Source organism: Manis javanica, chromosome 2 (genome assembly GCF_040802235.1).
Source record: "Manis javanica isolate MJ-LG chromosome 2, MJ_LKY, whole genome shotgun sequence".
NCBI lineage: Eukaryota > Metazoa > Chordata > Mammalia > Pholidota > Manidae > Manis > Manis javanica.
Genome location: NC_133157.1, coordinates 208,127,513 through 208,153,027, shown reverse-complemented (window position 1 = coordinate 208,153,027; position 25,515 = coordinate 208,127,513). Strand labels below are relative to the sequence as shown.

The window sequence follows — 25,515 nt, the reverse complement described above, 5'->3', positions numbered from 1 at the left end:
TCCTCCTTCATTCTTTATATATTAGGTATCATATTCTGTACTCTTTGTCTATCCCTTAACCTACATTGGGGTAGTTGATTTAATTTTGCATTTACTTAGGAATTAATTGCTCTGCTTTCTTTAATATGGTTTTATTACCTCTGGTGACAGCTATTTAGCCTTAGGAATACTTCCATCTATAGCAGTCCATCCAAGATACACTGCAGAGACAGTTTGTGCGAGGCAAATTCTCTCAGCTTTTGCTTATCTGGAAATTGATCTCTCCTTCAACGTTAAATGATAATCTTACTGGGTAGAGTATTCTTGCTTCTGCTTCATTGCATTAAATATATCATGCCACTCCCTTCTGGCATGGAAGGTTTATGCTGAGAAGTCTGATGATTGCCTGATGGGTTTTCCTGTGTATGTGATCTTTTTTCTCTCTCTGGCTTCTTTTAATACTCTGTCCTTACCCTTGATCTTTGCCATTTTAATTATTATATGTTTTGGTGTTGTCTTCCTTGGGTCCCTTGTGTTCGTAGATCTCTGCACCTCCATGGCCTGAGAGACTATCTCCTTCCCCAGATTGGGGAGGTTTTCAGGACTTACCTCCTCAAATACACTGCCTTTTTCTCTCTCTTCTTCTTCTGTTACCCCTATAATACGAATATTATTCCATTTGGATTGGTCACACAATTCTCTCAATATTCTTTCGTTCCTAAAGATCCTTTTTTTCTGAGCCTCAGCTTCTTTGTATTCCTCTTCTCCAATTTCTTTTTCATTTACCATCTCCTTCACTGTATCTAATCCACTTTAAAATCCCCCAGTTGTACTCTCTAATGAATGGATCTCTGTCCTGAATTCATTCCTGAGTCCTTGAATGTTTTTTCTACGTCCATGGTCATGTTTATGATTTTTTTTTTGAAATCTCTTTCAGGAAGGTTGATGAGTTCATTTTCATTTGACCCTTTTTCTGGTGTTTTGAGGATTTGGGTTTGAACCAGTCTCCTTTGACATTTCATATTTGTATGTGGCACCCTCTAGTGCCCAGAAGGTCTACTCTCTGGGGCTGCTTAGCCGATGGAGCAATGTCGGTGGTTGCTGGGTGTGGTGCTGGTGACTGGGGTTTGGGAAGAGCTGTTTCCTGCTTCCGAGCTACTGTGTCCCTCTCCACAGACTGACCAGTGGACCAAGTACACAGATGTAATCCTCTGTGCTTTGCCTTTGTAGCTGCTGTAGGCAGGGGCTCCCTTGGCTGGACTGATGCCAGGGAAGAGGCAGCTGGTTTGTGAGCCAGTGCCAGCTGGCCAAAAGGTGCAGGAGGCTGCATATCATGGTGGAAGACTTCAGGCTGGGTAGCCAGCCAGGGGGATGGAGTGCCTGAAGTTCCTGAAAAGTTCCCAACCTGCTGGGCACAGTGCACCTGGACAATTTTGTCTACCTGTCCTTTTTCCTGAGCAGCAAGCCCTCTGCAATCCTTCCCATTTAGTAGCCCTCTCACTGTTAGGAAGTCTCTCATACTGCCTGCCTTTCTTTTGTCTCAGAGCAGCTGGATGTGGATCCCTGTTTTCCACAAGCAGCTAGAATCTCAGTCTCTCCAAGTATTCCTCGTGTCTTAATTTTTGAACCCCACTAATCTCCAGAGCACAATGCAATATAGGTTTGTGCTCCCACAGCAGATCTCCAGGGCTGGGTGTTCAGTAGTCCTAGGCCTCCACCCCCTCCTCACTCCATTTCTCTTCCTTCTGCCAGTGAGCTGGGGTGGGAGAAGTGCATGGGTAGCCCCAGATCACAGCTTTGGTATGTTACCCTTTTTGAGGTCTGTTCTTTTCTCCAGGTGTAAGCAGTCTGGTGCTGCCTTCTTTCCTGTTGATCTTTTAGGGTTAGTTGTATTAACTATAATTTCATATTATATGTGGTTTTGGGAGGAGGCCTCTGTCTCACCTCTCACATCGTCATCTTTAATCTGATCTACCTGACTTAACCATTGTTACATGATAAAAGTATCAAGTTATCAGGACATAATTCCATATCTACTCATTCCTGACTCAGCACTTGATATTTTATCTGTTATGTAAATATTTCTCCCTTTCCCCAATTGAGTTGCTGGTTCTGGAGAACAGATACCCTATCATCAAAATGCCATCTTGGTTAATTTTGAAATAGCCACAAGTTAGAATAAATACATTACTAATACTGGTCAGCTACCTCTTTTTCCACAGCAGCCTGATGTTTCTTGATAAGTTTCTTCATTTTTGCTGCAACGTTGTTATGCTCAGTTTCAGGATTCTTCTCTAATCTGTGACGATGCTCATCCATCTTAGCCTTTAGATTATTTTCCAGATTCACCAGCTGTTTCTGATGTTGCTGCGTCATTCTCTTACAGCCAGATATTTGTTCTCTGAGCTGTTTCCTGCTCATGTTCTGGCATTTCTCTTGTAACCTACAACAATGGAGAAGAAAGAATGAAAAGCAAAAACTTTTCTTTCAAAACCATCTTAGACCAGTCTACTATCAACTAAGTAGGTAATTCATGTAGGAGATCCCACTCAACAGCATCTAATAAAATTTCATCTCAACAAGCAGACAAGGTAGTTGGTTATAAAATTTAAATGGGAATTTGAAAGACCTAGAATAGCCAAAATTTTGAGGGGGTTAAAAAGTTGGTAGATGTAAATTTAGTGATCTAAACAGTGTGGTATTGGTATAAGGACAGGTTGAATAGAGCAAAGGAACACAGTAAAATCTGGAAACAGACTGACATATATTCAGTTAATTGATTTGCTACCAAAAAGTCAAGTTAATTCAAAGAGGAAAGGAAAGTTTTTAACACATCCTGCTGTAACAACTGGTTCTCTGTATGCAAAATAAATAAATGCTTAGTCATACTATATATAGAAATTATTTGAAAAGAGTCACTTGACCTAAACCTAAAATCCAGAATCATACAGCAGAAGGAAACACAGAATATTGTCATGACCTTGGGTCACCAAATATTTCTTGGGTAAGACACAAAAAACACTGACTATAATTTTAAAAATGTACAAACTGGATTCTTAGAGACAAAGTTCACATAATATATGATTAATGATTTAAAGTAAACAAGTCAGTAGTAATTAGTATATTCGTGATGTTCTGCAAGACTGCCCGTATCTAGTTACAAAACATATATAATACTTCAGAAGAAAACCCTCTATGTTTTAAGCAGTTGCTCCCCCATCTCCCCTTCTGGTAACCACCAGTCTATTTCCTGTCTATGGTTTATTTATTTTGGATGTTTCATGTAATATGTGACCTGTTGTATCTGGCTTCTTTCACCTAGCATGTTTCCAAGATTCATCCATATTGTATAGGATGTATCAGTACTACATTCCTTTTTATAGCTGAATAATATTCCATTGTATGCACATACCCTCATTTGTTCATCCATTTATTTGTTGCTGGACCTCTGTGTTGTTTCCATGTTTTGGCTATTGTGAATACTGCTGTTATCTTAAAGATACTGAAAACGGAGCCAGGTGTTGAAGCTTTGATTATTACTTTTTTCTCCCCATACATTTACCTCTCCATGTGATTTTCTCCCATACTTTCTTCTGTGATTTCCCCACTCCAACTATGTGGACATTTTGCCACCATACCCCTCCCTTTTTATATGCCTCAGAAAAGTTAGTACACACACACAAAATTATAAACCAATCTCTTTGGAGAGCAAGAGTTAGATGAAATAATAACAGCTCCAATCAGTCAATATATAATAAGAATAACATGAATTATCAAGATGGATAAATTTCAAGAACACAGGGATAATGTAACATTAGAAAACTGGTTAATATTAATGAAGTATATTTCATAGATCAAAGGAGAAAAATAGGACCATCCTAGTTTTTCAAGTCTTAGTAAACTGAATCTTAAGGAATACTTCCTTTGCATCATAAAAATTTATATTTAATTAACGCTTATTAAGAAAGAGCATATGCAAGGCATTGTATTATGTTTTAGTGATTCAAACATTAAATAAAGCAAATCCCTGCTCTGGAGAACCTAAAACACGTGGTATTACTCACAAAACATTCACAGTCTCCTTTTCTGCAGCAGACTATCTCACACCTGGGAGTTAATCCAAAGGAAGTAATTCAAATTAAGATACTTTCATAAGTTCATTGCAGTGTTATTTTTAGGAGCAAAATCTCTTAACCTTAATGTCCCACAATAGGGGAATAGTTGTGGAAATTTCTTCACATTAACTCAATGGACTATGATGCATCCATTAATAAGTTTCCTTCAGTACCCACAATGTGCCAGCAAGCTAGCACATAGACTAAATTAGTTCAAAGGCCCTGCAGTAATATTGAACTCTATACGTGAAGTAATATAAGTTGTACAAAGTATAACAGAGTTTTACAACTGCCGCGACACTGACATTTTGGATCAGGTAATGCTTCCGTGGGGTCCAGGGGTTTGTCCTGCACACTGCAGGATATTTCACAGCCTCCCTGACCTTCACCAGTGGTCCAGCACACCCTCCTGCTTGGTTTTGGTAACTGAAACCATCCCACATGTTCCCACATGTCCCCTGGGGGGCAGGCTTGCTTTGGTCAAGTATATTGTGTATTTGACATATAACACAGTATTCTATATATAGTTTGACTACAATTATATAAAAACCAATATTGAAAAGAATAAAAGTTGGGAGAAACAATGAGGAAGTATTGCTTGCTATAATTATTTGAGGTAGGGCAGGGATATGGGACAAGCATCAAGATTAAATTTCCTAAAAATGCTGAGATAGAAATAGTATAGGAAGAACAGGAGGAACCTTTTAGTCCCATGAGATGGAAATCTGTGAAGTGGTACCACATGGGCTGTGCTGACCTAGGCAGGCAGCGGACTCTGGGGAAGATGTATTGGGCAAGGATTTGGGGCTCCTGCCTCATCTGTCTCTGATTATGTGATCTTGAGAGGATCACCGCCCCTCTGGGTTTCAGATTCTGTCTTTTGCTGGCATTTAGTGAAACCTGAACTCGTCTTAATAGTCCAGACTTTCTACTTTTTCCATAATTATCCAACCTCTATACTCGCTGTCTCCTAACACCAATATACTGGGTGCTCACTTTATGCCCAGGAAAGCACCAAGTGTTTTAAAAGATACAATTAGTGGAAAATGTAATCTTTGCTCTGGATGCATTAATAATTTGGAGAGGGAGAAAACAAGCCTTAGGAAAACAATTTAACACATTTTACATCTTTCACTAACTGTTTCACATGTGTTGGTCTTGTTGGTCCAATCATATGCTTGAAAAAAAACAGACACCCCAGGATGGCAGAACACATACATACCCAAGGCTGAGAACCTCAGAGGAGGCTTCACTTTCTAGGGGTAACAGTCTTCACTACACTGGTCCCTTCAGTTACTAAACAAGTAAGCAAACAATAGCAAGCTCAGGAGAGGGGGGATTCCAGAATTTTTATGACATATTGCCCAAAATTCCCGGTTATTAACAAAGAAATATGAGACACATAAAGAAATAGGAAAGTGTGACCCATACCCAGGAAAAAGAGCTGGCAGCAGAAATAGTCTGTGAGAGGGACCAGATGTTATATTTAACACAAACTTCAAAGTAGCCATTATTAACATGTTCAAAGAACTGAAGGAAATTATGATAAAAGAGGTAAAGAAATGTGTGATATCAACATCACAACAAATAGAAACTATCAACAAAGAGCTAGAAATTATAAATGAAATGGAAATTCTAGGGATGAAAAGTACAATCATTGAAATGTATCATTTATTAAAGGGGCTCAACACTATCTCTGAACTGAGAGAAGAAGAAACAGCAAGCTTGATGATAATTCAATAAAGAGTATGCAATCTGCAGAAGAGAGAGGAAAGGGAATGAACAAAAGTGAACAGAGCCTCAGATTACAAAAGGTTGAAGAGTAACTTGGAAGTTACTCCTAGTTCCCTGTTAGGAGAGGCCAGCAGATGCCGCCCTGGTCAAGTGATCTAAGTGAACATCAGCAGGAGCAGGATCGACTGAAGTCGTGCCCCAGCCGATAGCAGCAATGAGAAGGACACAGCAATACTTCCATGGTATTTCCTCCCTAGATACCCCACCTGACTCACATCATGAGGAAACACATGAAACCAGATGATGAACATCCTGTGCGCTAACTTGCCTGTAATCTTTAAGGATATCAAGGTCATGGAAGTCGAGAGAAGAACTGTTCCTCACTGAAGGAGAGTAAAGGGCCTTGACAAGTAAATGCAGTGTGTGCTTCTGAACTAGATCCTTTGGCTGGAATCACTGACAAAACTTGAATGAGTTCTGAGAATTAGGTAGTGGTAATTGCCACTGCCAGTTTCCTGATTTTAACATTTATATTTTGGCAATTGAACATAAGTAAATGCTTATAATTCTACCAGGTTCTCAGTAATTTTTTTTATTTTCCTATAATTAAAATTACTGTAAATGCCCTATCATTAATTTCTCACTATTTTTACTTTGATAAGTTTTAAGAGTAAAACTTTATATTTATGAGAATTTTAGGTATTTCTTGTGAATTGAATTGGTGCTATTTTTTTCTTTTTTTCATCTTATGTTCCCTCATTTTGCATTTTAATCCAGAGGTGAGTCTAGTATTCTTGGTGAGGCCCATGAGCTCCTCATCTACTCCTGTACTCTGTTTTCATAGGCCATAGGGTTTGGGCTCCCTCCATTCCTGTATACGCTCCTGTAATTTTTGTGATTCTTTGAAAATCTGAATTTCTAATCTTAACATTTTTGTTTTCTTTCCTTTGGGAGTTAGTTGTGATGAGATACCAAAAATGCTTCCATGTCAGTGTATTTAGATAAATTGGTGGATTGGTTTTGGGAACCCTGAAGAAGAACTCTGAAGTCAAAGACTAAAAAAGGAGAAAAGAGAATTACATAAAAATAAACATTTGGAGTAACTGTAGCCTTTACTCTTTGGGAACATTTCCCTTCACTTTTCTGAAAACAATATTTTTGTGGCAAGTACTTCAGAAGAAATTGTAACTAGAATAATTAACAGTGATGTCTTCATTCTTAATTTTCTAAAGCTTTGTTTTAAAACTATGGCTCTTTAAATCACTGATGTATAGTATTAAAAAATAAACATGATACTCTTAAACTCATTTCCTGCTTCTTAATGAAGTGTTACTGTTTTAGCCACTCACTTCTTATAAATAAATATACCTAGGGAATGAAAATAAAAATTTTAAGTGAGAAAGAGAGAAGTATATAAGAGAAGGGAAAAGAAAAATTGTGGAGAGGTTGTACCTCTAGTGGAATCCTAGCTTTGTGTTTTGAAGAGTACTATTTATATATTTGTGTTAAGTTCCTGACAAGTTGTATATAAATTTGTTGCTTTATTAAAACAGAGAAAGTTACATTTTCAAAGACCCTTCTGCTGTTTTGTAAAGCAAACAAAAACAAAAATCAGTCATTTTTAAGTATGTTTGTCATGTTTTCTTGTAGATGTCTAAGGTCTAAGTTGGGTTGCACACAATTTTTGCAAAGGGCCAGAGAGCAAATATTTTAGTCATGTGGGCCATATGGTAAACTACTCATCTCTGCTGTAATAGGAAAGAAAGGAGGCATACACAATAACACAAATGAATAAATCTCCACTATGTTCCTATGAAACATTATTTGATTTCTTCTTTCAACCACTTAAACATGTGAAAAATATTTTTAGTATGTGAGCTGTACAAAAACAGGCCGTGGGCATAGGTCCATGGGCTGCATAGTTGACCTCAGTCTAAGTGCTTGCTGGCAGACTAGGACTTTATGAAAAGCCATTTCCTCCAATTAAAGAATTAGAGAATCAGTAAATTTTCTAACATACTTTTTGGTAATTGAGTTAATGTTCCCTTACATACTTTAGAGAGCTGGGTGGGGAAAGATTAAATGGGTTGAAGATTAGGAAACTAGGTAATGTTTGATGGAGAGGTTGTTGGGCATGCCTGAATTTACAGCAAATCTGTAACCTGCATGGAGACTTGTGGCAAAGGCACTGAGTTTGCCTAACACATGGCAAGCACTTAGTAAGTATGTAAATGTAGAGTTTGCCTACCACATGGGAAGCACTTAGTAAGTACATAAATGTAGAAATAGCAGCATAGCTACTTACTGTAGTTCTCTATTTAGTACTAAATATTTTCAGCAACTAACCAGTTGCCTGTGATTCTAAATTAAAGTTTTAAATCCTAGTTCCAGTTGTCCTAACTTTCCACTGGCAATCTAAGTGCAAAATGTCTTAGTTGTGCTAGGCCATGCTCTTGAGCAGTGTGTCAAGGTATTACTACCTAGTACTTTATAGAAAAAATCCTTGATCTGGTAACCACTGTTCTAACTCCCATTTTCAAAAGTTCCTGATTGTAAAACTTTTTTATATGATTGTCAAGTTCTGACACTATAGTCTCCCAGTAAGCTCTTACTTTAGAGAAACACTAAACATATAGAAAAGTATTTTAACTCCATATTTTAATCTTGTGAAAAATGATTTAAAAACATGGACAGAGTCCAGAGTTTTCATTTTAAATAAAAACAATATAGTGAGATAAACCATTTTTTAAAAAACAGATGTTACTGGCTTAGGCCATTACCTGGGAAATAACTAGGAATTGCTCTGAGGAACATATTAAAGAATAGGAACTTATGCTTTAATTCATAATTTCATATAGACTTTACCATGATGTATAATGAAATAAACCTTTGTATATTTTTATTTGTTTGTTGTTCCTGGTTGGTGTTTGAACTTGTGAGATAGGAATGTTGAAAAATATCTGTAAGATTTTAATTTGGTTTTTAAATTCTTCCTTATTAGGTTGACTATCAGTTGTACCATAATTAAAGTTGTCTTTTTGATTGACATTTTGTAGAATAACCAGGTTCTAGATTAGAATTATATAGGATAAATTACATAGAAACTCAAAACAGTTTTCATTTATTTGTGGCTTTATTGTTTACAATCTTTGGGCATCATCTTTTCCATGTAAATGAATTTAGTAATTTATGATATTTTATTGATATTTAAAAGCACTAATCTGAAAGCTGCATTTCATGAGTTGAAATAATAATCATTAGCCCTGATTTTTTTTCCCTTTCCAGTTTGGTGGAGGTTTTTTCTTTCCTTTTAGTAGTTTTTCCTGTGCCAAGGCACAGATCAACATGATGAGAGATTAACATATTTTTCCTAATCTTTAATATAGCTGGTTTTTGTGTTTTCTGATTACAGACCTTGCTTGCATGTACAAGTTATTTAGTCATGTGCCAAATGGTTTGAAGACCATGTGTGAGTGTGTGAGTTCCTGTTTGAGGGAACAAGCTAAAGCCCTTGTTTCTGAGGAAGGAGAAGGAAAGAACCCCATTGATTATATTCAGGTCAGTAAATATAGAAGATTATAAGTTTATGACAAAGTGGTTTTGACAACTGCTAAAAGGTCAGTTTTACTAAGCTATATATTTTGTATTTTTTACTTTGTCCCAATGGTAAATTAATATGTGTAAATTATCCTAAATATTTAAGAATTTTGCAAAGTAGGACTATTTATATCAGGTAGCAGGACTCAGCTGCTCTTTTCACTTACTAACCTATTTGATGAAGCCCTTATATGCCTTAGTGTTCATACACCTCCTGTGTAGGAAGAAAAACTGTTTGTTACTGTTTGTTTCAAAATGGTTTTGCTTTCAGTTAGTATTATGAATAAATTATGCTGCAGTTTTTCCATGTTTTAAGTATAAATAAGAAGTTTTTTTGAATATTTTTAAAGCTCTTGTTCGTGTCACCCATTAGTTGAGACAATGAAATGAAAAGAAGTTGAAAACAAAACATAGAATCTGAGTTTAACACTGAATGCACACATTTATCAGCAAAATGATAATCATACATGATCACAAGTATATTATTAATAGAAATTTTATTAATAATATATCCTAAATTTATTTTGTTTTTTGAAAGGGCTTATTGGATCTGAAGAGTGGGTTTGATCGCTTCCTCCAGGAATCATTTAATAATGACTGGCTCTTTAAACAAACTATTGCAGGTGACTTGGAGTATTTTTCAACCGCAACTCCAGGTCCCCTGAATACGTCTCATTATTTATTGATGATAAGCTGAAAAAGGGAGTAAAAGGGGTAAGTATAAATGTGTGTGAAACACATTAAATTTTATTTGTAAATACAAAATTACTGTATTTTGTAAGTTTGAAATTAAGCATACATTATTCTTTGCTGTACTATGTACTTCCCTTACATGTGTACTGTGATCTTTGAAAAGAATTGTTTAAGTATTTGAAGTGGTAAGAAGAACTTTGACATTTCCCTTAATGTGTAATTGACATAAAAATAAAGAACTAGATAGCCATAGTTACTGACCAGTCCACAGACAGTAAGCATCAGATATGCTATAGAGATGTAACTAGAAAACAGCTACCTGCAGTACAGAATGTTGTTTGCTGTCATCTTGTTCTGGGGTCTGTATATCAAACAATACCTGGATGCAGAGAATTTGAAGACATAAACTAGAATGTCTATCAAAAAATAGTTTGAAAGCATATACTGAAGCTCATCTTTAAGCCTTTATTATATATACTGGGACCTTGGAAGCTCACCATAGCATAGAAAATCATATTAAGCATATTGTGATCACACAAAATTTTATTTTAAACTTCATTTTGGAACTTATGCAGCAAAAACGAAAAACAATAGTCTGTAGGTCCTCAGGCAGGCAGCTGCAACAAAGAAACAGGAAGAAGACGACCATGGACACAGACTAGAAAAGACATCTGTTTGGTCTTCCATAATTTTTAATACAAGTTTTATACCACCTGCACCAGTATCATCTTGCCCTTCCTTAAAAGAGAAGAGCAACAGGCAAAGGGTCTTCTGACTCTTTTAATTAATAACAAATTATTACCCTTCTTTGGCAAAATTTAGGTTTTTATTGAGCTTATATGAAAATAAGCAGTCTTTTTGGCTATGAAAGTTTCTACCCAAGTATTATGCAAAGTCACTGCAAGATTTTTGTGCTTAAAATTTCATTGCATCTGTTTAAGTCACCCTTTAATCCTGCTGCGTGTCACTGCATGCCTCCATCTCAGCGGAGCCCTGGGGCCTGGAGCTCCACTCTGCCCCCGGATGAGGGCTGTGCTGGGCGGGGATGTGGGAGCTGTGCTCGTGCTGTCTGAAGCAGGGGGCCCTCTCTCAGGCCGGTTCCCTCCTCCTTAGAGTTCCCAACCCGATGATTTGTTACCAAACAGTACTGGTTTTAATTACAGATGAACTATGGTGCTATTTTGGTAGAACTTAAATGTTTTAATTGTTAAATCTTCTTTTCATTGATTTTTCAGCAAACAGAACAAGAAGTAGAAACAGTATTGGATAAGGCAATGGTCCTTTTAAGGTTGATGCAAGAAAAAGATATATTTGAATGTTATTATGAGCAACACTTGGCAAGGAGACTTCTCACAAATAAAAGTGTTTCTGATGACTCTGAAAAAAATATGATATCTAAGTGAAAGGTAAGCGGTACACAAGATGGAATGGAGTCTGTCCAACCAACTGATGTTTACCACATGATTAAACACTAGTAGCATATGATTAGAAAATACTTAATTTAGTTAAAATCTTTTTTAATTAGCAAAGGTAGATTTTTTTTTTTGAGCAGGCTATACTGTAGTTCAGGTTCTGGGGCATGCACAGTTGGCTGGAAATTCTCTTGGTATGACAGGGCACGTTCATGGAAATGGGGAGTATCACCATATAGTTCTGTTTCACAAAGTGTGGTCCGTAGACTACCTGTACCCATTACCGCCTGAGATGCTTGTTAAAAACAGAGTTCTGGGCCCTACCATCAGGAAGGCATATCAGAATCTGAAAGAGTCTGGGAATCTACATTATAAAATAGAATCCTTGGGTTATTCATAGAGCAACTCTTGGAAAGATTTAGAAAAGATGGCAGTAGCTTGGAATAGTTTATTTCTTTGTACATTTTCTCATCCAAAAATCCCTCATTTATTTATGTTTGTGTTTTTCCTCCATAGACTGAATGTGGATGTCAGTTAACATCAGAACTGGAAGGAATGTTTAGGGATATGAGCATCTCAAGCATAACTATGGATGAATTCAGGCAACATCTACAGACAACTGGGGTAAGATTCTCCACTTATTTCTACTTTTAAATGAAATTCATTCATGTAAAGTCTTTTTGTTTTTAATTAAAGCATCGTTGATAACAATATTACATTGGTTTAAAGTATATGACACTGTTATTCATCAGCTCATGTAGTCTTCTGCAGTGGGCATTTTCATCCATTATCAGAACTGAATTGCTGGGGTTGGTTCCTTAAATGTCATGAGAGACAACATATGTATTGTCCGAGTGCTTTAAAAATCATTTTCCCCCAGATAAGCTCTTCTTCTAACTATCAATGTTAAAATACTTATTTCTTACTCTTCTAAAACTAAGTTTATCCTCCCTACATGAAGGAACGCACTGAACATTTAATGAACAATGATTCTGCTGCTGTAACCATTCTAGATCACGGAAAGAATCATGGGCCGAGACAGGCGTCCTGAGTTTTAGTGCTCTTGCTTTCACTGCCCTCAGCACCCAGCGCTGTGCTGTAGGAGACTTGTTTCCCCGCTGTCCTGTGCCTCAGTCTCCTCATTCACATCTGTAAGATCAGCCTAAATGGGCCTGATGTCTGATGAACTGAGTATTAAACACTGACACCAGTGCATTTTAAATGTGATTTTGTATTGTGACTCCCAAAAGGCAGTAAGCTAGAATCTATACAGCTTTGGAGTCCAGCGGGGGTTTTGTGAGGATTCAGTGAAGTTCAGAATTTTTTTTCTGTTTTTCAACTTCACCTTTAACCATAAGTTTTAGAGAACTCCAGCTTTTCTTTGACATTTTCTCTCTCAAGTAGTATGTACTGCTTTGTAATTAAGATATGTCACACCCATGAAAGAAATTTGGAGATCTTTCCTCTGATATTTAAATATGAGATCACTTCTACTGGTTCCACAGTCTCTTCACAAATAAAATAAATGAAAATACCTAATTCTATAGAAATGGGCATTTATATATATTAAGGCATTACTGGGACTTCTGGTCCCTCTCCATTTTAAATAGTTGTATGATTTGCCTCATATTTGTAGTGTAGAAGGGCTGAAAGCAGGAAAGATAAAAGTCTATGGTAAATAGAAATTTGGGTGGTGAGAACCTGAATAATGTGATCATCCTAGATACTTTTGTCTTTTTTAGATTGTTCAGGGATTTGTAACTTTATTCTAATACATTGATACATATTTTCATCTGATTCAGTTTTTATTACTGTTCATTCTTATTCTATGACTAACTTTACATATATGGAGAGCTATAGGGGGACAACTAGTCAGAATAAATACTCTGTTGAAACTACCTGTAAGGAAAGGTTTAACACCCTTACTGTTTTAGGTATTGTTGAAAATCACCTGGGCTGTGATCTTGAAGGCCCTTTGACAAGAAAATTAGATTCTTTGCTCTTGACTACTTTGTTGGGGTTGTCTCATTTAAAAAGAGGGAGAGAATGATTATTCAACATAATGATTTCATCAGATCTGTTTGCCTTTCAGTTGTTTAAAGTTTGTGAGTTTTCCAGACATAAATCTTGATTGTTCAGACATATTTTTCACTCTGGTAGAGTATTTAGTAATTTGTTAACTACAGTAAGAAGAGTACTTATCAAGATGCTCCATTTTTTCTGCTAATTTGATTGCAGATTCCACTTAAATATAAGGCCACTATTTATAAGGAATTATTGGCTTTTTTATAATTGTTTATCCTAAGAACCTTAAGCTCTAAATTTCCTAAGCCTTAATCTGCATTAGACAGATTTGATGAAAAGTGACAGATTAATCAAAACAGATCTTGAGCTTTCTGAAATCTTTGAGCCCTTTTAAAATATCACCAATCTGGCAGCTGATGATTCTTTGTAACTTTCTTAAAGGTTCTTGGTCTGTTGAAATATCCCAAGACACTGGCTCTTCACTTTCATTTAGAAGTCATAAAATAAGTACTTTCTTGAAATTCTAATAATAATTGTGGTATATTTTATTTAGCTAAACCTTAAGCTGAAATAAATTTAAGTATTTGTCCATTTTTTCCTCTGTTTTTAATTTTAAAACAGGGACAGGGTAAGGAAAACCATCTTACAATCATTTTTTGTTTATATCACAAATCACGTCATATCCTTACAGACGTTTCTGGTACCTCTGTCTGTGTATTTGCCCCTGTCATGTGCTATCTGAATATAGGCTGAGTGGCCTCAAACTATTGCTGAGATAGTTAGAAAGAGATGATACAAACTTCTAGTAATAGTTCTTTAAGGTTTCTTATTCCTTCTATTTAACAAGTAATTCATCAAGTGTTTTCTGTGCAAAGCATTGTTGTAGAAGTGGGTATACATAGCAGAACAAAATAGACACAAATCCTGCTATGATGGAGCTTACATTCTGATCTGGGAGACCGATAATGAACCAGATAAATAAACATAGCACCTTAGCTGCTGATAGGAGCTGCAGAGGAAATCTGCAGCAGGGAAATGTGGTTAGGAAAGGCCTCCTTTAGAAAAAATGACATTTTTGAGCAAAGACTTGAATGTTAAGAAATTGTGTGGATATATGGGAGAAAGATTAAAAGACTTCATTGTCTAGGATGTATCGAATCAAGTTGTGACCCCCTACTCTCAATCCCCAATTTTGACAAATACAGACAGTTGTCCAACCTTCTCTTTTCATCCTCTGAGAATCTCTGCTATGATCATCTCTCCTATACATCATCTAAGATTTCTAGTTGCAGTTTTTCTAAAGTGGAGTAAACAATTAGTAGATATGTGGGGAGAAATCTGACCACGGAATACTTGTTTATATTGTTCAATTCCTCTCTTTTAAGGATCTGTTATCAACAAATCATGAAGGTTAGATAAAAATGGAGTAATGGTTTAGAACAAGCTGTGAATATCAATAATAAAGATAATATTTCACCCTTAAAAATTCCTATTGATACACTTTATTGTTTTCTTAAAAATTAAATTTCTTCAAAGAATAAATAATTGTGACAGTATTTCTAACATACATTTTCTAGAGGTAGTCATACATTATACAAATATTTAGATCACCTACTATGTAGGACTGGATATACAGTGTCCCATGGAGAGGTTGTTAAAATGTGAACTCCATGTAAAAAACAAGTTTTGTCAATGTAGTTAAAATGTGAATGGGATATTAGAAATAAGTTTGTATGTTAAAGTGGTTTAAAAGATTTAACAGCTGAGATAAAAGATAGTATCGTAGAAATTTCTTTAAAATGACGGTGATATATGGTCCCTTGATATTTTATCTGTAAATTAGCTTACAAGCCAAAATTTTACACTTCTCAGTGACACCAGTAAGACTTTGTTCACATGCATAGTTATCCTTTGATTAGTATTTTATAAGGCCAACAATGTAAGCAATAATTATAAATATTTGCCAAGATAGTTAAAATTTAGAATACACGGGGATGGGTTTAATCTTTAAGAAGAGTTATGTGCTAGATATTGGACATGGAGCTAACTACTTTGATAACTCTAACACAGTGTCAATGTGGAATGGGCAACAAATCCTACTTCACTGGGGGGCATATGTCTTTCTTTCTGCACAGGTATCTTTAGGTGATGTTGACCTCACAGTCCGGGTGCTAATGACAGGATACTGGCCCACTCCATCAGCCACACCAAAGTGCAACATCCCACCAGCCCCAAGACATGCTTTTGAGATATTCAGAAGGTAAACAGAAATACAACTTTGCTTTTCTGAGTGCAAATAATTGTTCAAAATTTAAATAAATTTGAGGATTGGTAGTTTCCCTGATTGAGTCTATACTCCATTTTTAACCTCATGTTCTAAAGGAGAAGTTATTATCCCTATGCTTTTCAACTTGTAAGAAAGAGCTGTATACATTCTTTTCAGAGGAATGTTTCTTAATGTCTTTTCTTCAGTATTCAGTGCATGGTTAGGAGTATATTTTGTGTTGTTGATGTCTGCCAGTGGCTTAGGGTGAATTGATTATGAAGAAAGGTGGTCTTTAGAACAGCAGTGACTGAGCAGAGGCCAGGGGCAAGTGTACCAGTAGAAATTATTTAGTATGCTACGTTTATCATTTAATACCTAGTGTAATCACTTAGGTCTTTTTCCCTCTATCTCCATCTCCCTCCCCCCTCCTTTTATTGTTTCCTTTTCTGTAAGTTACTGGAGCTGAACTTGATTCCTGAGATTTCCTTGAGCTTTCAAAGTCTCCCTTCCAGACTCATTTGTTAAAGTTGTTATCCTGTGGTTATAATTTCTCACGTATAAATTGCATGATTCTCTGGAACCTTATTTGATTTGCTGAAGGTTTTACTTAGATAAACGCAGTGGCCGACAGCTCACGCTCCAGCATCATATGGGTTCTGCAGACCTCAATGCCACCTTTTATGGATGAGGTAAAAGGATAAAAATTGATAGTTTGAACATATTTATATTAAGTAACTTAAAAGTAGTCTGTAGAAGTGATTTGTGGATTTTTTGGACATGCATAAATTATTAAAAATAATTTTTAGTAATTATTAAATAGGGTATATTTTTCTGTTTCAAATATTAAATGGGGGGAACATAGCTCCTTGATTTATTTACTTCTATTCCTTTAGTTGTTAACTTAATTTGACAGTAGAAAGACTACACCAGCAATCTTCCTTAAGGAAAAAATAATAGATACTTACACATTTTATTTATGTGTAAATTATTAGACTTGAAATAGTATTGCATAAAATAAAATGAAAATTGATTTGATGGATACAAAACTGTGAGTCTTTTTAAAATTCTCAGTACCCTGTAATCCTTACTGCCAATAAATAAAAATCAGGAAAGTTAATACTTGAGATTTGTGAGATGTACAAAATGTTACTAAAGTGAATATTTAAAAATTAACAATATTCTAATGAATTGAATTGCCTTATTTTTACAATGTGATTGCTTTTTCATATCTAAAATCATGAGATTTAGAGTAATGATTTACTTGTATTATTTGATGTAATCAGTCATTGACCATAAAAATAGAAAAATAAAAAAAAACTCTTAAAACATTAAAGAAAAACTTTTACATGACATTATTGGAAATGTCTATATATATTCTAATTTTTATATTTAATGAAAATGGGGAATATTCCTAAAAATTCATTTAGGTGAATAATGTTTGACAGTATTATATATTCAAGTGGAAATGGGAAGGTCATACTGAAGAACTTAGCTTTCAATTATTGCTTGTTTTTGTTTTAAAGGAGAGATTTTTTTCCTAAACAATCATGTTATTTTTGGAAATTTTAATAACAGATCAAAGGGTCTTAAAAACAATTAAATTGTTAATTATTGAAGATGTAAATTTCTACTTTCTACTTCATGAACTATAGAGCAGAAACAGACTTTAAAGAGGACAGTTTTTTTTATTTCCCCTGTCTTCTGTGGTTATTTGATCTCATCCTGTTTGTTTTATGTGCAATATCATGTCATCTGCAAACAGTGACAGTTTGACTTCTTTCTTACCAATCTGGATGCCTTTTATTTCTTCGTGTTGTCTAATTGCCGTTGCTAGGACATCCAGCACTATGTTGAATAAAAGCGGGGAGAGTGGGCATCCTTGTCTTGTTCCTAATCTTAGAGGAAAAGCTTTCAGCTTCTCACTGTTAAGTATGATGTTGGATGTGGGTCAGTCATATATGGCCTTTATTATGTTGAGGTACTTGCCCTCTATACCCATTTTGTTGAGAGTTTTTATCATGAATGGATGTTGAATTTTGTCAAATACTTTTTCAGCATCTATGGAGACAATCATGTAGTTTTTGTCCTTTTTATTGATGTGGTGGATGATGTTGATGGATTTTTGAATGTTGTAACATCCTTGCATCCCTGAGATGAATCCCACTTGATCATGGTGTATGATCCTCCTGATGTATTTTTGAATTTGTCTGCTAATATTTTCTTGAGTATTTGTGCATCTATGTTCATCAGGGATATTGGTCTGTAGTTTTCTTTTTTTGTGGTGTCTTTGCCTGGTTTTGGTACTGGAGTGATGCTGGCTTCATAGAAAGAGTTTGGATGTATTACCTCCTCTTCTATTTTTTGGAAAACTTTAAGGAGAATGGGTATTATGAGTTCTCTAAATGTCTGAGAAAATTCAGCAGTGAACCCACCTGGACCAGGGGTTTTGTTCTTGGGTAGTTTTTGATTACCAATTCAATTTCATTGCTAGTAATTGGTCTGTTTAGATTTTGTTTCTTCCTGGGTCTGTCTTAGAAGGTTATATTTTTCTAGAAAGTTGTCCATTTCTTCTAGGTTATACAGTTTATTAGCATATAGATTTTCATAGTACTCTCCAATAATTCTTTGTATTTCTATGGTGTCCATTGTGATTTTTTTCTTTCTCATTTCTGATACTGTTTATGTGTACAGATTCTCTTTTTTGCTTAATAAGCCTGGCTAAGGGTTTCTCTATTTTGTTTATTTTCTCAAGGAGCCAGCTCTTCATTTCATTGATTTATTCTGTTGTTTTATTCTTCTCAATTTTTTTTTTGAGAGGACATCTCTCATATTTATTGATCAAATGGTTGTTAACAATAATAAAATTCAGTATAGGGGGGTCAATGCTCAATGTACAATCATTAATCCATCTCAAGCCTAATTCTCGTCAGTCTCCAATCTTCTGAAGCATAATGAACAAGTTCTTACATGGTGAACGAATTCTTACATAGTGAATAAATTCTTACATGGTGAACAGTACAAGGGCATTCATCACAGAAACGTTCGGTTTTGGTCAAGGATTATGACCTATAAACAATCAGGTCAAATATGAATATTCATTTGATTTTTGTACTTGATTTATATGTTGATCCCACATTTCTCCCTCTATTATTATTATTATTTTTATTTTTAATAAAATGCTGAAGTGGTAGGTAGATGCAAGATAAAGGTAGAAAACATAGTTTAGTGCTGTAAGAGGGCAAATGTAGATGATCAGGTGTGTGCCTATGGACTAAGTATTAATCCAGGCTAGACAAGGGCAGCAAGACATCCACGGATGCAGAAGATTTCTCTCAAAGCAGGGGGGGGTGAGGTTCTGAGCCTTACCTCTGTTGATCCCCAAATTCTCACCTGATGGCCCCCCTGTGACTGTGCCTGTCTTAGGTTGTTCCTTCCTTGAGGAATCTTACCCATCTCTGGCTAACCAGTCATCTTCCAGGGCCATACAGGGAAATGTAAAGTTGGTAAGTGAGAGAGAAGCCATATTGTTTGAAAAGGTTAGCTTTTTACTTCTTTGCAGATTTATGCCCTGTGGCTTCTATGCCCAGCACTTGTCTCAAGGTATCCTTACCACCTGGAGGAATTATGATACTCGGTAACTTCGATATGAGGCACGAATTCTATTTAAGGGTTGTAATTAGGAAGGAAGAAGAAAAGCTATAGAGGTAGCATATGGAAGAAAACATGGGAGGATTGATTATTTCTTTGACATATCTTCTTGTAGAGTACCTTAAGAATGTATAGGCTTTAAACTACTAACTAATTTGTACACACATATTAACATAATAGGAATACAGTGACATAAACAAAGCAAATCTATAATTACCATCCATCTCCAGTGAAGCCAAGAAAACCATTTAGGCACCCTAGGGATTTGTGAAAATTTGACTATGATATAATGGATATTGTCCAACTGTACTTGAACAGTCTGAGAAAAATCAGACAAATTAAAGCAGCCCATTTCTGGGATCTGTTCACCTCCCATACGTTCTTTTAACCGTAGATAGTCTATAGTCATAAGATTTTGGAGTGCTACGACTTGCACCCCTCCCAACTCCTGGTTGATTTCCAACAGTACAGATCCAGTCAAATTCGTTGTCTCACTGTATGCACATGCCAGCCTAGCTATCTCCCTCCTCATTCCAATGGCAAGTCCAGGAAACGGTGGGGTGGACGCAGCCACAACCACAGCATCGCCTGGATCCCTGTGGAGGCTTTTTGATGATCATCCCCCGGCACAAGTCCTCCAGAGAGTGCTGATGCCGGAAGCTCCTCCTCATATCGTATCTTAGTTCATTTTCTGGGTATCCAAGCTAGGCCTTGATCTTTTGCATAGAAACAAACAGACCCTTTGCCCACACTTTGACATGCCCTCTATACCACTGTGCAGAACTCATTGGAGGTCAGCACAGAGGAACTGCTTTTTTTTTTTTTATTAAGAGAAAGGAATATTATCAGAATAGAGTACCTCCAAAGCTGATCATCTGACACCCTTTAAGTGATCAACATTAAGGATATTTAAAGCATGCGTTGATCTTTGATTTACCAATAGTTTTATCCTATCAAGGAGTAATCCCCCTTTTCTTTCTTTCTTTCTTTCTTTTCTTTTTTTTATTAATTTTTAATCTACACTTACATGAAGAATACTATGTTTACTATGCTCTCCCCTATATCATGTCCCCCCTAACAACCACATTATGGTTACTGTCCATCAGCTTAGCAAAATGTTGTAGAGTCACTGCTTGTCCTCTCTGTGTTGTGCAGCCCACCCTCCCCTTTCTCCCTCCCCCCATGCATGCTAATCTTAATACCCCCCTTCTTCTTCCCCCACCCTTATACCCCCCTGCCCACCCATCCTCCCCAGTTCCTTTCCCTTTGGTACCTGTTAGTCCATTTTTGGGTTCTGTAATTCCGCTGCTGTTTTGTTCCTTCAGTTTTTCCTTTGTTCTTATACTCCTCAGATGAGTGAAATCATTTGGTATTTCTCTTTCTCCGCTTGGCTTATTTCACTGAGCATGATACTCTCCAGCTCCATCCATGTTGCTGCAAATGGTTGGATTTTTCCACTTCTTACGGCGGACTAGTATTCCATTGTGTATATGTACCACATCTTCTTTATCCATTCATCTACCAATGGACATTTAGGTTGCTTCCAATTCTTGGCAATTGTAAATAGTGCTGCGATAAACATAGGGGTGCATCTGTCTTGCTCAAACTTGATTGCTGCGTTCTTAGGGTAAATTCCTAGGAGTGGAATTCCTGGGTCAAATGGTAGGTCTGTTTTGAGCATTTTGATGAACCTCCATACTGCTTTCCACAATGGTTGAACTAATTTACATTCCCACCAGCAGTGTAGGAACTAATTTACATTCCCACCAGCAGTGTAGGAGGGTTCCCCTTTCTCCACAGCCTCGCCAACATTTGTTGTTGTTTGTCTTTTGGATGGCAGCTATCCTTACTGGTGTGAGGTGATACCTCATTGTAGTTTTAATTTGCATTTCTCTGATAATTAGCGATGTGGAGCATCTTTTCATGTGTCTCTTGGCCATCTGTATTTCTTTTTTAGAGAACTGTCTGTTCAGTTCCTCTGCCCATTTTTTAATTGGGTTATTTGTTTTTTGTTTGTTGAGGCATGTGAGCTCTTTATATATTCTGGACGTCAAGCCTTTATCAGATCTGTCATTTTCAAATATATTCTCCCATACTGTAGGGTTCCTTTTTGTTCTATTGATGGTGTATTACGCTGTACAGAAGCTTTTCAGCTTAATGTAGTCCCACTTGCTCATTTTTGCTGTTGTTTTCCTTGCCCGGGGAGATATGTTCAAGAAGAGGTCACTCATATTTATGTCTAAGAGGTTTTTGCCTATGTTTTTTTCCAAGAGTTTAATGGTTTCATGACTTACATTCAGGTCTTTGATCCATTTTGAGTCTACCTTTGTATATGGGGTTAGACAATGGTCCAGTTTCATTCTCCTACATGTAGCTGTCCAGTTCTGCCAGCACCATCCGTTGAAGAGACTGTCATTTTGCCATTGTATGTCCATGGCTCCTTTATCAAATATTAATTGACCATATATGTTTGGGTTAATTTCTGGAGTCTCTAATCTGTTCCACTGGTCTGTAGCTCTGTTCTTGTGCCAGTACCAAATTGTCTTGATTACTATGGCTTTGTAGTAGAGCTTGAAGTTGGGGAGTGAGATCCCCCCTACTTTATTCTTCTTTTTCAGGATTGCTTTGGCTATTCGGGGTCTTTGGTGTTTCCATATGAATTTTTGAATTATTTGTTCCAATTCATTGAAGAATGTTGCTGGTAATTTGAGAGGGATTGCATCAAATCTGTATATTGCTTTGGGCAGGATGGCCATTTTGACGATATTAATTCTTCCTAGCCATGAGCATGGGATGAGTTTCCATTTATTAGTGTCCCCTTTAATTTCTCTTAAGAGTGACTTGTAGTTTTCAGAGTATAAGTCTTTCACCTCTTTGGTTAGGTTTATTCCTAGGTATTTTATTCTTTTTGATGCAATGGTGAATGGAATTGTTTTCCTGATTTCTCTTTCTATTGATTCATTGTTAGTGTATAGGAAAGCTACAGATTTCTGTGTGTTAATTTTGTATCCTGCAACTTTGCTGTATTCCGATATCAGTTCTAGTAGTTTTGGAGTGGAGTCTTTAGGGTTTTTTATGTACAGTATCATATCATCTGCAAACAGTGACAGTTTAACTTCTTCTTTACCAATCTGGATTCCTTGTATTTCTTTGTTTTGTCTGATTGCCGTGGCTAGGACCTCCAGTACTACGTTAAATAACAGTGGGGAGAGTGGGCATCCCTGTCTGGTTCCCGATCTCAGAGGAAATGCTTTCAGCTTCTTGCTGTTCAATATAATGCTGGCTGTGGGTTTATCATATATGGCCTTTATTATGTTGAGGTACTTGCCCTCTATTCCCATTTTGCTGAGAGTTTTTATCATGAATGGTTGTTGAATTTTGTCAAATGCTTTTTCAGCATCTATGGAGATGATCATGTGGTTTTTGTCTTTCTTTTTGTTGATGTGGTATATGATGTTGATGGATTTTCGAATGTTGTATCATCATTGCATTTCTGGGATGAACCCCACTTGCTCATGGTGTATGATCCTTTTGATATACTGTTGAATTCTGTTTGATAATATTTTATTGAGTATTTTTGCATCTATATTCATCAGGGATATTGGTCTGTAATTTTCTTTTTTGGTGGTGTCTTTGCCTGGTTTTGGTATTAGGGTGATGTTGGCTTCATAGAATGAGTTTGGGAGTATTCCGTCTTCTTCTATTTTATGGAACACTTTAAGGAGAATGGGTATTATGTCTTCTCTGTGTGTCTGATAAAATTCCGAGGTAAATCCGTCCGGCCCCGGGGTTTTGTTCTTGGGTAGTTTTTTGATTACCGTTTCAATTTCTTTGCTCGTAATTGGTTTGTTTAACTTTTGTGTTTCTTCCTTGGTCAGTCTTGGGAGGTTGTATTTTCCTAGGAAGTTGTCCATTTCTTCTAGGTTTTCCAGCTTGTTGGCATATAGGTTTTCATAGTAGTCTTTAATAATTCTTTGTGTTTCTGTGGAGTCTGTCGTGATTTTTCCATTCTCATTTCTGATTATGTTGATTTGTGTTGATTCTCTTTTTCTCTTAATAAGTTTGGCTAGAGGCTTATCTATTTTGTTTATTTTCTCGAAGAACCAGCTCTTCGTTTCATTGATTTTTGCTATTGTTTTATTCTTCTCAATTTTGTTTATTTCTTCTCTGATCTTTATTATATCACTCCTTCTGCTGAGTTTAGGCCTCATTTGTTCTTCTTTTTCCAGTTTTGATAATTGTGATGTTAGACTATTCATTTGGGATTGTTCTTCCTTCTTCAAGTGTGCCTGGATTGCTATATACTTTCCTCTTAAGACTGCTTTCGCTGCGTCCCACAGAAGTTGGGGCTTAGTGTTGTTGTTGTCATTTGTTTCTATATATTCCTTGATCTCTATTTTGATTTGTTCATTGATCCATTGATTATTTAGAAGCATGTTGTTAAGCCTCCATGTGTTTGTGAGCCTTTTTGTTTTCTTTGTAGAATTCATTTCTACTTTCATACCTTTGTGGTCTGAAAAATTGGTTGGGAGAATTTCAATATTTTGGAATTTACTGAGGCTCTTTTTGTGATCTAGTATATGGTCTATTCTGGAAAATGTTCCATGTGCACTTGAGAAGAATGTATATCCTGTTGCTTTTGGATGTAGAGTTCTATAGATGTCTATTAGGTCCATCTGTTCTAGTGTGTTGTTCAGTGCCTGTGTGTCCTTACTTATTTTCTGCCCGGTGGATCTATCCTTTGGGGTGAGTGGTGTGTTGAAGTCTCCTAGAATGAATGCATTGCAGTCTATTTCCCTCTTTAGTTCTGTTAGTATTTGCTTCACGTATGCTTGTGCTCCTGTATTGGGTGCATATATATTTGGAATGGTTATATCCTCTTGTTGGACTGAGCCCTTTATCATTATGTAGTATCCTTCTTTATCTCTTGTTACTTTCTTTGTTTTGAAGTCTATTTTGTCTGATATTAGTACTGCAACCCCTGCTTTCTTCTCACTGTTGTTTGCCTGAAATATGTTTTTCCATCCCTTGACTTTTAGTCTATGCTTATCTTTGGGTTTAAGGTGAGTTTCTTGTAAGCAGCATATAGATGGGTCTTGCTTTTTTATCCATTCTATTACTCTATGTCTTTTCATTGGTGCATTAAGTCCATTTACATTTAGGGTGACTATTGAGAGATATGTACTTATTGCCATTGTAGGCTTTAGATTCGTGGTTACCAAAGGTTCAAGGTTAGCTTCTTTAGTATCTTACTGCCTAACTTAGCTCGCTTATTGAGCTGTTATATACACTGTCTGGAGATTCATTTCTTCTCTCCCTTCTTATTCCTCCTCCTCCATTCTTCATATGTTGTGTGTTTTGTTCTGTGCTCTTTTTAGGAGTGCTCCCATCTAGAGCAGTCCCTGTAGGATGCCCTGTAGGGGTGGTTTGTGGGAAGCAAAATCCCTCAGCTTTTGCTTGTCTGGGAATTGTTTAATCCCGCATCATATTTAAATGATAGTCATGCTGGATACAGTATCCTTGGTTCAAGGCCCTTCTGTTTCATTGCATTAAGTATATCATGCCATTCTCTTCTGGCCTGTAGGGTTTCTGTCGAGAAGTCTGATGTTAGCCTGATGGGTTTTCCTTTATAGATGACCTTTTTCTCTCTAGCTGCCTTTAAAACTCTTTCCTTGTCCTTGATCCTTGCCATTTTAATTACTATGTGTCTTGGTGTTGTCCTCCTTGGATCCTTTCTGTTAGGGGTTCTGTGTAATTCCATGGTCTGTTCGATTATTTCCTCCCCCAGTTTGGGGAAGATTTCAGCAATTATTTCTTCAAAGAGACTTTCTATCCCTTTTCCTCTTTCTTCTTCTTCTGGTACCCTTATAATACGAATATTATTCCTTTTGGCTTGTTCACATAGTTCTCTTAGTGTTGTTTCATTCCTGGAGATCCTTTTATCTCTCTCTATGTCAGCTTCTATACGTTCCTGTTTTCTGGCTTCTATTCCTTCAATGGCCTCTTGCATCTTATCCATTCTGCTTATAAATCCTTCCAGGGATTG

The 25,515-nt window shown here is 36.4% G+C and overlaps 1 protein-coding gene and 1 long non-coding RNA gene across 2 annotated transcripts in view; one reads left to right on the top strand and one right to left on the bottom strand.

The window, feature by feature from the left end:
* The window catches only part of LOC140848020 (beta-1-syntrophin-like), a 168,066-nt gene that overhangs the window by 7,885 nt on the left and 134,666 nt on the right, over positions 1-25,515 (bottom strand). The window contains exon 3 of the mRNA XM_073230075.1: positions 2,188-2,422. Coding sequence (XP_073086176.1) covers positions 2,188-2,422 — 235 coding nt within the window. The remainder of the gene's footprint in view (positions 1-2,187; positions 2,423-25,515) is intronic.
* LOC140848021 (uncharacterized) overlaps positions 8,586-25,515 on the top strand; it is a 39,179-nt gene continuing 22,249 nt past the window's right edge. Inside the window, exons 1-5 of the long non-coding RNA XR_012128467.1 lie at positions 8,586-9,386; positions 9,964-10,139; positions 11,354-11,524; positions 12,047-12,154; positions 15,691-15,815. This is a non-coding gene — a long non-coding RNA (uncharacterized lncRNA). The remainder of the gene's footprint in view (positions 9,387-9,963; positions 10,140-11,353; positions 11,525-12,046; positions 12,155-15,690; positions 15,816-25,515) is intronic.